Source organism: Dicentrarchus labrax, unplaced genomic scaffold, assembly GCF_905237075.1.
Source record: "Dicentrarchus labrax unplaced genomic scaffold, dlabrax2021, whole genome shotgun sequence".
Classification (NCBI taxonomy): Eukaryota; Metazoa; Chordata; class Actinopteri; family Moronidae; genus Dicentrarchus; species Dicentrarchus labrax.
Window position 1 is genome coordinate 11,983,956 of NW_026136707.1, and position 14,439 is coordinate 11,998,394.

At 40.4% G+C, this 14,439-nt stretch overlaps 2 protein-coding genes across 5 annotated transcripts in view; one reads left to right on the forward strand and one right to left on the reverse strand.

Annotated features, from left to right (window-relative positions):
* Positions 1-2,590: 2,590 nt before the first annotated feature.
* On the forward strand, positions 2,591-7,397 carry gtpbp10 (GTP-binding protein 10 (putative)). Of its 2 annotated transcripts, none has more exons than XM_051405313.1 (10): positions 2,591-2,722; positions 3,519-3,712; positions 3,915-4,006; positions 4,477-4,621; positions 4,720-4,793; positions 4,919-4,971; positions 5,094-5,201; positions 5,360-5,437; positions 5,566-5,689; positions 6,091-6,192. In XM_051405313.1, exons 1-10 carry the CDS (start codon positions 2,690-2,692, stop codon positions 6,099-6,101), a joined length of 912 nt encoding a protein of 303 aa, XP_051261273.1. In that variant the 5' UTR covers positions 2,591-2,689; the 3' UTR covers positions 6,102-6,192. The 2 variants fall into 2 exon arrangements, with proteins under 2 accessions (XP_051261273.1, XP_051261272.1); XM_051405312.1 differs by having other exon boundaries at positions 2,592-2,722; positions 6,120-7,397.
* Positions 7,398-7,462: 65 nt separating this feature from the next.
* adam22 (ADAM metallopeptidase domain 22) overlaps positions 7,463-14,439 on the reverse strand; it is a 63,849-nt gene continuing 56,872 nt past the window's right edge. For 2 of the 3 annotated variants that reach the window (XM_051405305.1, XM_051405306.1), the window contains exons 30-31: positions 10,971-11,094; positions 7,463-10,446 (exon numbers count right to left, since the gene is read on the reverse strand). In XM_051405305.1, the coding sequence (XP_051261265.1) occupies positions 10,426-10,446; positions 10,971-11,094 (145 nt within the window). In that variant the 3' untranslated portion in view covers positions 7,463-10,425. Of the gene's footprint in view, positions 10,447-10,970; positions 11,095-13,444; positions 13,535-14,439 lie in introns of all 3 variants that reach the window. The other variant, XM_051405304.1, reaches the window with a different exon arrangement.

Below are 14,439 nucleotides of genomic sequence, written 5' to 3' on the forward strand. Positions count from 1 at the left end.
TATGTGTGTGTGTGTGTGTGTGTGTGTGTGTGTGTGTGTGTGAAAGAGGGGGGAGAAACCGGGTCCTGCGTTTGCTTTTGTCGTCACATGCGCATCTCACTCCTGCACCGGCAGAAAGAAGAGAGCCGGAAGATCGGATCAGCATCCCATCATTCTCACTGCACCGCCGACACTCTGCTTCTTTACCCACTCTTTATTTTTAAGAATTACATCGTCCTAAATCACCCAAATGCTCAGGACAACCTTTCTCTATCTGGCCATAGAAACAAACTAAGCCCTGCTGTGCGCTCCTGTGAGCTGTGATATGTTTATAACCCACAATATCAAAGCAGCTGGTCAGAATTAACATTATAATGGTGATTTTTCAGTTCTCACAGCCCTCTGGTGGTGAGGTTATAGCTGGAGAATATCCTGCGGTGGTGCTATAGTTAGAAATGGTCATCCAAATTCAGAAAGGGTTCATCTCAAGAGCATAAATGGGCTCATTAAACGTTGTAGAAGTGAAGATTTGGCCTGATGGTGATGCTATCTTTTCATAGTGAAGCTTTGGTAAAGGAGAGTTCTTTGATGGAAGGTCAGGGGGTCACCAGAAGCATTTTGAGTTATCCTCTCTAGGACAGTGGTTCTCAAACCTTTTTGTGTTAAGGACCCCCAAATGATACACATCAGGCCACAGACCTGTATTTAATAAGACGTATAGACTCAGGAGTCAGGGTGGTCATGGTTTTATATGATTTAGTTATTCTACTGTCTGTCTGTCTGTCTATACTTTAAATTGGCAGATTAACAGTAAATAGTATTAAACCTTTAACCAGAGTAGTCATTCTTATACATTCTCTCACTGGGCTAACTTCTAGTTAATTAAATACAGGGGTGGATCTAGAGAAATATTCATAGGGCAGCCAGAGGATGGTGTGGAGACGAGGGGTGGCAGAAATATATATCGATTTAATTGCAAACAATTACATATAATTATATTTGCTTGGACAAGGCCCCATATGAAGGAATTTAAACTCAAAAACATTATCGTGGCACATAAGTATAAAGCACTGAATAAAAATATCTCAAAGTGGCATTAGAAATCAATAAATTGTTTTATTTCCAAATACAATGCTTTTTTTTTGTTGAACTTAAAGCCATCACCTAGTCTGAAATGTGACCATAACAGATCATTAAATTATATGTGTCAATTTCCACTTTTTAACATGTTTATTTTAATAATGTGTTAAATTGGACAGTATTTCACAACAAACTGGGTTGGCCGGGCATTTTTTTACTCTTCTAGGTCCGCCCCTGATTAAAAAATAGTTCAATTAAAATATGGAACCTCCCCAAAGACCCCTGGGCGTCCCCGGATGCCAGATTGAGAACCACTACCATCTGTGGTATTCTATTGTTGACCCAGCTCTCTCCGGACCAATGTGTAGGAATAACAGATCAACTAACGGACCCATGTTACTGTCCTCAGGCTTTAAAAATCTTAGTTTTTATGCTTTGTCAATAAAGAATGAACTTTTCAACTGACACAGTGTGTGGATAAAATGACAACAATGTCTTATAATGTTGTGCAATATTGCCAGTGTAGTTTCTTGTGTTTGGCTGTGGCACTATATGTTCATTTATAAACTTTAAAAGATAATGGTCATACAGTACATTTGAAGATGACCGCCACTTCATCATTTCCATATTATGGATTTGCCAACACACAGCGGCTGCATCAGCCCAGCAATAATAAGGTAAAAGATTGACTAAAGAGAAAATGTTCATCTACAAATACGATACGATTCAGAGGTGAAAATCTGTCAAAAAATATGAACAGTTGGTTACAAGAAATACTTTATTACTCTTAAAATAGCAGCTGCACTGTTCAGTTGCTATGCAATGCAGTGAACAGCTTGTCAAACTTGAACTGAATTACTAATTTAACTTTATTTAAGTGCCTTGAGTGTTTTCAGCATGTATAGCCCCATATTGAATCTTAAACTCTTCCAAGTTTAATCTTTCATCAAGTCACCTTCTGTTTCTTAAATTATTTGTGTCCTTTAAACGTCATGTTGTGTGTTGATGCTATGTCCCAATGTCTGTCTTCATTTGTTTGTCTTGTGTTTTTTGCAATACAGTATGATCAACCCAAAAACAATTTTCACATTGTTGACCATTTAGTTTCTACCTAAATAAACATTATCTGTAGGCTCATGAGTACATTTTGACTGTATAAATAGGGAGGAAGCTCCTTCTGATCTACCATTAGTCCATTTTGAGGTCAGAACTGACCAAATTAGGTTAATTTGGTGGGTAACAGATGATATGAGATACACAACTTATAAACACCATAAACAAAATATTATTTTGATAAATATATTTCAAAAAGGGAAGCTGCAGTTTATGTTGGGATTCAACATCAAACTCTTGAACTATTTGTATATTTACAGGAGCTAAAACCTCATGTATTGGTTTACTAGTATCGTGTTTGTTTATATACTAATTAAATAAAAGTTCATCCATACCAGCATCATGTGTGGCGAGTCCCAGCAGCTGTCACTCACCACTACGGAGTCCCGCCTCTTTGTCTCATGAGCCAATGAGCTGAGAGGAACCCACCACTTCCGGTCCTTCCTACAAACACACATGGGAAGCTAGTCGCTAGCTCAGTAAACAACACAAAGAGTGGTAATAAACACCACTGAAGATGGTGCAGCTCAGTAGGATTTGCTTCCGGAAGGTAAGCACTGTTGCAGACCAATTTTAATCTCATGAAAGCAATTTATTTACGCACAATTGTGATGTTGACATTGGCAGGTAAGCTAACTGTTAGCTAGGCTAGCTGTGTGTGTGACAGGCTGCTGTCTGCTACCGCTGCTAACCATCAACATTGGCTTATTTGGTCTGTGGGATCTCGTTTATTTGTCAGCTTTATGTCACATTATATGTGTAAAAGACAACATATATATATATATATATTTGTATGTAAGCATGTTAACTCATTATTGACCTCGGAAATGGTGGTTAACTCAAGGTCCACTTACTTGACTGGCTGTATCCAAAGTTCAACCTTAATGGAGATGGATCTGTTGACATGAAGGCTCTGAAGCTGTTATTGTTAATCCAAAACAATTTCAGGTCCCATGTTGGCTCAAGCATGAAGCACGTTTGAGCTTGGAAATAGCAGTCTGCCAAAACAATCCCATGATACAATTGTAAGCTGTAGAAAAAGCAGATAAGTGGACCTTGAGTTGGGATTGTTTTGTCAAACAACATATTTATAGTTTGACAAAGTGAGGAGGAGTGCATTAAATCAATGTCAGATGACCAGATAGCTTTTTACTAACAAGTCAGTACAGTGAACACCTAAATTATTAATGAAATCAAAGTCACTCCAAGTCAAAAATAAATCATAAAAATTACAATAAATCAAACATTTTTAGTTCAGGTTACCAGTTTGGGTCAGTGAGGCACCTGTTTATTATGAGTGGTATTTTTAATCTCATCACTGTAATATCTCTTTCTGCCTCCTGCAGTATGGAAACTTTGTGGATAACCTCCGTCTGTACGCCCGCGGAGGCAGTGGGGGCATGGGTTTACCCCGTCTTGGGGGACGGGGGGGAAACGGGGGAGATGTTTGGGTGGTGGCTACAAAGAACATAACCTTAAAGAGGATCAAGGACAAGTACCCGCACAAACGTTTTGTAGCTGGAGCAGGAGCCAACAGCAGGTTTGTTTTTACAAATAAAAATAAAACCTCAAGTGCAGTCAGAATATATCTGTTGCATGTCATTCACCAATCATCGATATCATGTGATTTATGGTTGTCAAAGATCTTCAGACATGTCAAATAATAGATGTTAATAGATAGATTCTAATCCTGAGAGAGCTGTTTTGTGTATTTATTGTGTTTTAATCTCATTCATTGACAGTGTCCATGCTCTGAGAGGAGAGAGGGGGGAGGACAAGGAGATCTTGGCTCCTGTTGGTATCACAGTCACCACTGATGATGGCAAAGTAATTGGTATGTCTAACTTTTGTAAAACCGCCTCTATTTTGTACAGTGCATGGTCAGCACAGTCAGTGATGCAATGTTGCAGTTTCATTTTCTAATAGATGCCTGACTTACTTTACTTTAAACCATCCTGCATTTTATCTTCTTTTTAGTTGAGTTTATAAAGAACAAGGAGTTACTGCAGTGGATCCCTGAGAATACGCTGTAGTAGATGTAGTATTATAGTAGTATCATACCTTTCTTGGTATCCAACATTTCACAGCACTTGCTGTTGGTCAAACATTTGTATCTCCTTTGTATCACACTGTATTTGTGTCAATACGACCTCAAAAGGGAGGTTTCATTGAAATATGAGCTGAACATTGACGTTGTAGGATTATGATTAAGTACATTATTTGTAGCATACATTGTATAGTATCAGTAATCAAATGGGAGGGAATAGCCAATTGATGTTTCAGTAAAACGTAATTTTACCCAAGGTGACCTGAATGCTGACGGTGATCGTCTAATGGTGGCAAAAGGAGGACCCGGAGGCTCCTTCCACTCTGGGTTTGAACCCAGGAAGGGCAAGGCCAAACACATAAGGCTGGACCTCAAACTCATCGCTGACCTGGGCCTCGTTGGGTAAGAGCAGAAATACACGTCAACATTTTTGTTCAATTTAGCTGAGACTCAAATATTTTACTAAGCATCTTGATTTTCTTGTGTTGATTCACCATCAGGTTCCCAAATGCAGGAAAGTCCTCTCTTCTGACAGCCTTGTCTAACGCCACCCCTCAGATTGCCAACTACGCCTGTGAGTACATAATACTACACTCATGTACAAACTGTATTTTTATGTTCTTAATTGTGCGTTTTTACAGTTTAATAATTTTCAGGTCTACATGCTGTCATCTTTTTATTGTTTTTGTTATTTCACAGTCACAACTTTGAAGCCGGAGATTGGAAAACTGATGTATAGCGATCATAAGCAGGTATGGGAATGTATATGTATGTGGTAGGTATGTATGTGTGTTCTTTAACTGCTCATCAAATTAGTTCCTTTTAATCTTGTTTCCCCTCACTCAGTAGTGTTTGTATCATTTATTTTTGGTAGATTTCTGTTGCTGATCTCCCCGGCCTGATTGAGGGAGCTCACATGAACAAAGGCATGGGCCATAAGTTCCTAAAACATGTGGAGAGGACCAAGCAGCTGCTGTTTGTGGTGAGTAGTCAAAGTGACAGAAAGTACATAAGCTGACATCTTATTATGTTTAAATGTGGCCAGAATAACCAGCTGTAGATTGCCTGTGATGATGATGATAATGATGATGATGATGGTGATGATGGAGTTTAATTTGGTTGTGCTTTGTCTGGCTGCAGGTAGATGTTTGCGGTTTCCAGCTGGCAAGTAAAACACCGTTTAGGTCGGCTTTTGAAGCTGTTCAACTTCTTACCAAGGTGAGACTGATAATGCGAAAGACACTCTTTTCCTTTTGGCTCGACTCCTGATCCGTCCATCTCATGCACAGCTTCTCCATCATCTTCTTCATCCCCTCCTTCTCTTCCTCTCTCACCACGTTCTCAAGGAGTTGGAGTTGTACAAAGAGGAGCTTGTATCGAAGCCTGCTTTACTGGTGGTGAATAAGATGGACCTGCCTGACGCTGAGGACAAACTAGCAGAGCTGACGGAGCAACTACAAAATCCAGATGGTAAATTTGATAGATTTCTTTTACTATTTTACTCATTATTGTTCAAATCTTCACAGTCAGTTAAATTTATAAGACACAGAAAACCTTGCTAACGTGCTAAATGTTATCTAATTTGTGTATTTAATTTGTACCGCTAAATTTTTTCATTGAATGCACCTGAATTCTGCTTTTCTATGTGAAGATATCTGCTCGCTGTAGTGATGCAATGGTGGAGTCAGAGGGCAGTTAGCCTTATATTCAATCTTAGATTAAGACAGGAAAAATTGGAGCCAATTGCAATAATAAAAGGGCTAACAGACATAGTCAATAAAACAAATGGTGCAGCATTAAACATGCATATTGACTGACAACCAAAAAGCAAAGAATCACAATCAATTGTGTTGCCTGTAACATGTTAACAGGACAACAATAAATGCATTCCTCCCTGCAGAGTTCTGCGATCTGTTGCCTGATGACATGATACCGAAGAACTATATGACCTTCAGACACGTGGTTCCTGTCTCTGCCGCCAATGGATTTGGTATGGAACATTTGAAAACTTGCATCCGAGAATCAATTGATGAAGATGCAGAAATGACAAGTAAAGCCACCCATCAGCATAGACTGCAGGCACTGAGGCTCCACTCACTGAAGCATATGTGATGAACACGGACAACATGTCACAAATTCCAGTGGGACCTACAGAGAAAACACCTGTGACAACAGAATGCTGTTTCAGTGCAGACCGGTCAATGGAAGTCTCACTGACCGCCACAGCCAAAACATCCAATGTCACGAGGCTTCACGAGTTGGACTGTGCTTCAAATTGTTTGCCTGTTTGGTCTGAGCTTTTCAAAATCGAAGCAGAAATGGATTTTAGAGGGGAAAAATTCAGATTATCAATATAGCAGCTGATATAGTGAATTTTTAAGCTGGAATGAAAACAGACCGATTTTGCACCGATAGGACTATTCAAAGGTATTCAGAAGGCTGCTTTCTAAAACAAATGACTTTATTAGAGAATATTAGGGCTAAATATTTTTTAACATGTTAAATTATTGAACATGTAGGCTACTCTGTCAACCAATTCTGGAAATGAACACTGAGAAAATAAAGCATGAATAAAAATAAGTAGCTAAACATCAGTACTATAAAAACTACAACTACTACAAAGTACTGCATTATATACCAGGAAAGGAGGTTTTCATATCGGTGCATATCGGATGACACAACAGTGATACTGATATGTCTAATAGGCCAATACCGGACGATAATATTGGCTCTAGTTTGAACAAATTTGTACGCTTACCCTTGAAAAGATGTTGGTAAAGCAAATGCTTAAGCAGTACCAGGTGCATTCGTACCAGCCAGTTCTTTTCTGTTTTGTCTGATTGCTCACAAAATCAAGATTGTATTTATTTTTACCATTGTGTGTTATACGGATGCACTGATCCAGAGCTCTTTTTTTTACACCCAAATTTAAAATCTTACTGTGCAGAACTCACTGCAGTCATTATGTGAGGTTACACAAGGCCACGGATTACTGTGGCACCTCAAACGGAGTCTGCTGCCTGCTGTAACTGATAATGGAAACACTGAAAGTAATAAGGACATTGACAAAGAAACTGCATTTACTGTGGATCGGTCACGCCTAATATGTTGGATCAGTGCATCTCATGTGTGTTGTTGTAATACAAAACCATTAATAAATGGAGTCAGTTCTCCAGTATATCTTGTAGTGTTTCTTTTCCTGTATGAGTAAAAGGTTATTACAAATGTTAGCATAGACAGATGTGTTGATGAAAGTTTTATTTTATATTAAATATATTACAATACTGAATGATTAAGAGGAAAAAAAAATATGGGGATTGATTTTTGCATCATCAGTCTGTACAGCATACAGGCAAAAAAAAAAGGGAAAAAAGGACAGAAACTGCAGTATTTAGACTTGAAATAGAACATGTGGGGTTTTCAAGGTTCCTGCAGCAGAGTGCTGATGTGTCTGGCAGGATGGGACCACATGGTTGAGACTGGGTGGTTGGTGTGCTCCAGTACACAAATACATTCAAGTCTCTGGCCAGACAGAGACAGACAGCTCATCTGTGGGGGCGTTTTGCCAGAGTCGTCCTGTTAGGATCTGTCAGTCCAACCATGTGCGCAGGCAGATACAGCAGATATGTTTGGAAAATTGACAGCTGTACAATCACAGAAATCACTGCAGCTTGCAGGGTCCCATCCTTAGCGGAGTCTCCTCAGAATGTCGTACAGTGCAATGTCCATGACACAGGGACAAATGTCTCGCTGTTGCACAGTATCATGATGTTACAAATATTACTTGAGCTCTGAGATACCGCTCTCCACAGCCTTGGGTAGCCCACGAAGATGACTGGGCCACTAGACACTTACTAATACTTTTGAAGAAGACCAGGGCGAAGAAGAAAGCTCTGGTAGAAGGCAAATTAGGAGCCCATACAGATCTCACTTACAACATTATGTATCCGAACCTTTTATGATACAGATTAGCACATGCCAGAGGAACGACCGCTTTCTTTTGGCCCCGGGACAAATGTGTTTTCAAAAAACTCAACATGTCTCCATTCAAACTCATCAACACACATAATTACAATAATGCACTTAATTACTGTTTGAATCGTTGCTGTACATAATGCTGAGAAAAAAGTGAACATTACAAAGGTACTTAATAAAAAAGATACTAGCAATATTAGTCCAATATTGTGAAGATCATATTACCTATACAATCCTAATGCATACATGAATTACAAATGAGTGCCCACACTGGAACAAAAACAGTAAAATGACAAACAGGACGCCTTAAGACAACAATTTCTACACAAGGTAGAACAATGAGTTGTAACTGTACAAAGAACTTGCTTTGTGGGGAGTGATATGGGATTAGTTTCCAAAAAAATACACCTTAAATAGCTACACTGGCATCAGTCAACTCCATTCTCAACCCCTTTAAAACCTGTGACTTCCTGTCATGAATTGTCCTGACGGTGCTCACAAACGGTGTAGTCTGTGGTTCAAAAACCCAATTTAGACAACAGCAAATAGGCAATGGGGGGGGGGGGGTCTTTCAGCGACATGCTCGTTTCCCGTTATGGTCTCACAAATAGCCTACCAGAGAAATAACTTAATTTGATATAGAACTGTCATGCTGTTGGTCTTCACAAGCTCAAACAGCAAGCACTGTACAGCATAATTAATCATTTACAAGGCTAAATATCTCAATCATCACAGCTAAATCCAAAATGCACATTTCAATCACAGTTTCCAGATTCTCTCCCGGGTCATCAACCACACTCACGTTATCGACTTCTTATTCTCATGTTCATCTCGTCTCAAACATCCAAATGTAGAATCAGGGCAAACTCAATACATCTTAATATTATCAATGGGGAAATTTCAAAAAAACCACAGAGTGAAAAGTGGCATCTCTATAACTACACCAAACACATCCCGTTCATTTCACTCAGGAATGGCACGTAAAACTATTTAAATGTTCCTAAATAATACTCATCGACAGCCACTTTAGCAACATATGTAATGCGCCGCAATCGACATCCTTATCAATACTTCCTCAGTCATCACTGGATGTCTGTGCATTTCTCCCAGAGATGGATGAAACCAGTGCCAAGATAATATAAAAACACTTTTACATTCTGCTGTGGATGGAGAAAGCTATATAGGTCACAGTCACACAGGAAAAAAGCCAGAGGGAGGAAAAAAATAAGAAAAAAAACAGGACGAAATAGAATAGAAACAGACAGAAGAACGAGTGCGGGGTCTCTACACTTATCTACAGAAATCGGCTTCTGTCTACAACACAACACAACAGGAAGAGGAGAGAAGAGACGTCGCTCTCTTTCAAAATAAAAGCAAAAAACATACTCTGTGTGTATTTGACTGTACATATTTACACACGCACAAACAAACCGAGGGGAGGAGGAGCAGGGTGGGGTCAGGTTGGGGCCCTGTCATGGGTTATGGGCTATAACTGGTGATACAATATGGGTTACCTATAGTGGAGGGAAAGAGTCTAAGCCTACAGAAGGTATAAAATCTCTGCCCCCTCGCATGCTTTCCTTTCAGATCGGACAACTGTTCTTCTCGTCTTTTCAGTAGGAGGAGGTTGCTGATAAACGGGGTTGTCTCATGCATACAGTGTTGGAGAGTCTACAGTGATTCACGTGCGTCAAAATGATCCAACAAATCCAGCGATGCAGTGTGATACGATGACCTGCTCCTGGCTCCGCTGCTCCTCTTTTAGAAAGGAGCTCCAAACAACTTGTTGGGCGGGGTGGGGGGTGGTGGCGTTGAACTTGAGGAGTATGATGAGAGCAGAGCTAAAGAGGATGTGTCGAGGTTTGAGGTTTTAGGACAGGTGGGGGGGAGGGGGGATTTCCAGTCCCTTAGGTGAGGCCTGAGCAGACAGGAACAGCTCAGTCTGAGCTCCAGCTGGTCTGGAGTGGATGTGGAGATGGTTTCTCCGCCGGCACTCCGCATTGTCTTGTAGAGAACCACTGAATGACGCTGTCTGTCAAGACAGCCTCGGAGATGCTTGTACACACTTACTCACACACACCTTTGCCTATTCCGACTCCAGTGGGGGGCTCTCTCTTTTTCTCTTTAGTTGCTTAGAGTCAAATTTGTTTCATTGTTGTGTTTATCATTCATAGAAAAGGAGAGAAAAGTGTAGTTCCTTAAGGTCTTTTGCAGAGTGGGTAATACGGCTGTTATATTGAAGTCTCCCACAGCTGAGGAGACAAGAAGGGTAAAGGGATGGGGCAAGACAAAATTAAAGAAAATACATTTTAATATTTGTCACTTCACTGCCTATTCACATAGATTTGATTCCGTCTTTGTACTTAAAAGATTAGGCTAGACTTAATGATTTTATAATACTAAAAAAACAGCCTTATCCTTTAAATCATAATCCTCATTAGCTATGTTTTAGTGACCTTCAGTGTTAATAGTTCTGTCACATTGCACTAACCTACTTATCTAACTATCTTTCTGAACTCTAGACTACAATATTAGCCCGATAATGGCCCAACCTGAGAGACGAGTTGCGTGGGGAACAAAATAAAAAAGCATTGGTCAGACAGTTGCTCATTTTATCTCATGTCATGTTTTACAGTGGAAGACAACCCATGCAGCATCCGGGACATTGCACAACATTACCAAAACAAAAAAAAGAAACACTTAGCATGTCACAAATGTTTGAGTTCTGTTTTTTCTGTGACTTAAATGATGTAATGGGTTCCTGATTGATACTTGCCCTGGCACTCTGCCTGTTGGCTTTCCTCTGGTCATCGGGAAGAGGGGGCATGGGGTACGGGTATCTCCTGCTGGATGCAATAGATCCTGTAGAGGAAGTGGGAGACTTGGCAGGGGATAGCGTCCTGAGGAAAAGAGGAGGTGACATTATTAAAATATTGCCTCCTAAGTTCTGGTTGGTTCAGGAATAAGTTGGCCAAAGACACAGATGGATAAATGAGGTGAAATTCAGGAAGTTGAGCTAATGTTAGATCTGTGACTTTGGGCAACATCCTCCTTGAGCTGCTCTAATTATTCGGTTTTCACCTTCCTACACAGAGAGGTTGATCTTAAAAGCTTGTACAGAAACAGACAGATCTTGAATCTGTCCCAAAACAAGTGTGACCATAGCTCAGCTTTTAGGGGCAACCTCTGTACACAGTATGTGTATCTGCACACAGCAGTACACAGTTCCCAGCGGCGGTGTGGGCATAGTCATAGTTTCCTGCAACTCACATGCTTCATCCTGCCACAGAATTACTGTTTCCATCATCGGGCACTGACACACAAAGAAATGCACCTTTAGCCACTGTTTAAACGTGAATGCTGCTAAAAGCAAACTTCTGCTGTTAGCTGAGCCAGTGTGTATACTTAAAAAGTTGCATCAGTGTGTGTGTGTGTGTGTGTGTGTGTGTGTATGTTTAAATGAGGAATGCAGGGAGCAGTGAGTATGATGAGGTGACTGGGACAGCAGACCAGACCGGAGCTGGGTGAGAACAACAGACTGAGAGAATCATAGGGGGAGGTCCTGTACAGTGAAACAGAAAGCCCGCCCCATATACAGAAGCTTGTTTACACCACTGCTGTGTGGTGGTCGGAAACACCTGGAATGGTCAAAGTAGTGGAGAGAGTGGGGAGGCGGGTGGACCACTGGTTCCAGAAGTGTTTTTGCTCACAATGGATTCCTGTTAGCTGTATTTGTTTGTCAGGTAGTCCTCCACTTGAAATACCTTAACATATTAAGATGACATTTTATACACACATTCACGGTGCCCGGAGGATTCCTACTGACTGTAATTTTTCTTTTTACAACGACATGAGCTTCATGTTTGTGGTTGAGTGAGATGATTATTGGATGGATTGCCATGATGTGATACAGACATAAATGTCTACCTCAGGATGAATTGTGACAACTTTGGTGGACCATTAATTTATCGAGTGCCACCGTCAGATCGAAATTACAATTTGTCCAATATTTTTTGTTTAAGACCAAATAACTTTAAAACTAATGAAATTCCCATCAGCCTCAGCTGTACTTTGTTTTTAGTGCTAATTTGCAAATGTTTAAGGTAAAATAAGTTGGTGAACCTGGTGATCAATAACATTGTGACTTCCACGTTTAGCTCACCACTGTAATTAATGCAGTAGTCTTGTAAAGTGGTTTGTTCCCAGGCTCGTAATGTACCTGTGTATAGCTTTTTTTTTTGCTACTTTCTTATACAGACAATTTAATCAGGAGCGCTTTCTGTGGATTTCAGTGCTAGAAATAATCAATCAGTCGAAATGTAAAAATGTGTCTTAGTTCTGGAAACAGGGCTCCCCAACGTAACCCTCCTCACCTCTCCACTCTTTTGGACGGTTTCTGGCCTTAAGTAGGTGTATTAACAGGGGAAGGGCAGGAATGTGCTCCTGGACACAGTGAAGGTCTATAGATTACAGTGCTGATTGAATGTTTGGTGACATTTAGCTTGTAGAAGTGAGGAAACAGCCAGTGCGTAGAGAGCGCTCTACAGAGCCCATGGGCTAACTTGTTATAAAGGGAAATGTGTTTGTGATTATCTATAGACCTTTGACACGATCGGAGTGGTGGCCTACAGTTTGTCACAGCAGCACAGTGATGATTTCAGTGCAGCGCCCAAAATGTTTGGCTCGGCAGTGATATCACACTGATGCATGTGAGGTCACTGAGAGCGAGGCAGGACCGACACAAAGACACTCAGACAGAACAACACACAACATGCAGAGGTAACAAGAGACTGCGGAGGAGAAGCAAAGGAGGGAATAAGGAGAAATTAGGAAGAACATTATAATTATAATTGTATCACTAGCACAGGCAATAAGAGCCATTATTTGTTTTGCATCATAGCAGAATAATTGCTGAAAAGAAACATCTGCAAATTAAAATGCAGCTGATCAAAAAGAAAGGAATGTCTTCACGCAAACTAAAAGGAGGAAGAACATAAAATAGGATATATTACAATGTAAAGCAGAAAAACTATTTTTTAATACTCAGCAGCAACCCCTTTGAGGAACTCTAGGTCGCAACATGCCAGCTGTTGATAACACTTCCTCTGAGATATTACATTTAAAACGTCCACAGAAAAAGACCAGATTAGAGCTAATTGTTACTTTCCTTGACCAAGCCACAAATCAAACCAAAAGTGAGGGGGTTTTTAGACAAGCGTGTGGGGTACAGGACATGGTCTGAGGTAATACCTAAGGTAAGGTCCTTCAGTGTTTCTATTCACATCTTCTACCCACTTAGTTACATCATAAAACTCTGCTTTGAAGCGAGGGGTTAAATACCTGTGGGAGGGGGAGGGGGGGAGTGGGGGTGATGGACACAACACAAGGAGGAGGGAGAAGAGAGAAAAGGAAGGAAGGAAAAGAAATTGAAAAAAGACAAAATCTCCAGAAATAAGCAAGTGTGGGGGGGAGGGAGGGAGGGAGAGAGGAAGAGGAAATATTTTAGGAAAGCAGAGCAGAGCAAAGATATCCTGAACAAACACCAAGATGCAATTGAGAAAATGGTGATAAGATGGCGGACAGACCTGTGTGTGGTTTCAGATGAAAACGGCACCATGAAAATCACAAACAACTGTGTCGTGTGTTACAGGCTCAGTTGCATATTGGTTACATGTCACATCATTCCAAGCAGTTGGCTTCTCGCCGCTCAGTCAGTCTCATGCTTGCAGGTGAGAACAGGTGCACTGCAGACTATTTCATATGCCAAGACCTTCAAACCCACAAAAAAACACGCCTTGCTGGGCGGCAACCGATGCACACTGTTCATTGTTCATTTACAGTCAACAGGCATGTATGCAAATACTTTCTTTGTTCTCAGATGAGCGGTGAGCAAATTTAAAAAGATTTAGGGGCCCCACAAGCCAGACAAGAGCAACAACATCGTTTTGTGTGACTTGACTAGCTTGCGACACACTCTTTACACCCCTGATACTGAAGTTTGGGGAAGCATAATACTTCCAGAGTTTAGTTATTTTTTAGAAGGACAATGATATTTTTCATTTTCTTATATTCAACAAATTTTATGAAAAGACCAAAACCAACAATGAATTGATCCAACTTAAGCAAAAGCCTGATATAACCCACTGAGTCATTACAATGAACACAGAGACTATTTATGTTTATTTCAAAGTCTCTTCCCGTCAATGCTCAATAGTCTCTACCGCATCAAATGTGCATTAATCCAC

Excerpts from the sequence above, each read along its gene's own strand:
- gtpbp10 (XM_051405312.1), top strand. The coding sequence starts at position 2,690 with ATGGTGCAGCTCAGTAGGATTTGCTTCCGGAAG. Across the intron at positions 2,723-3,518 it reads GTAGGATTTGCTTCCGGAAG|TATGGAAACTTTGTGGATAA; the intron begins GTAAGCACTGTT and ends TGCCTCCTGCAG. Across the intron at positions 4,972-5,093 it reads TGTATAGCGATCATAAGCAG|ATTTCTGTTGCTGATCTCCC; the intron begins GTATGGGAATGT and ends TATTTTTGGTAG.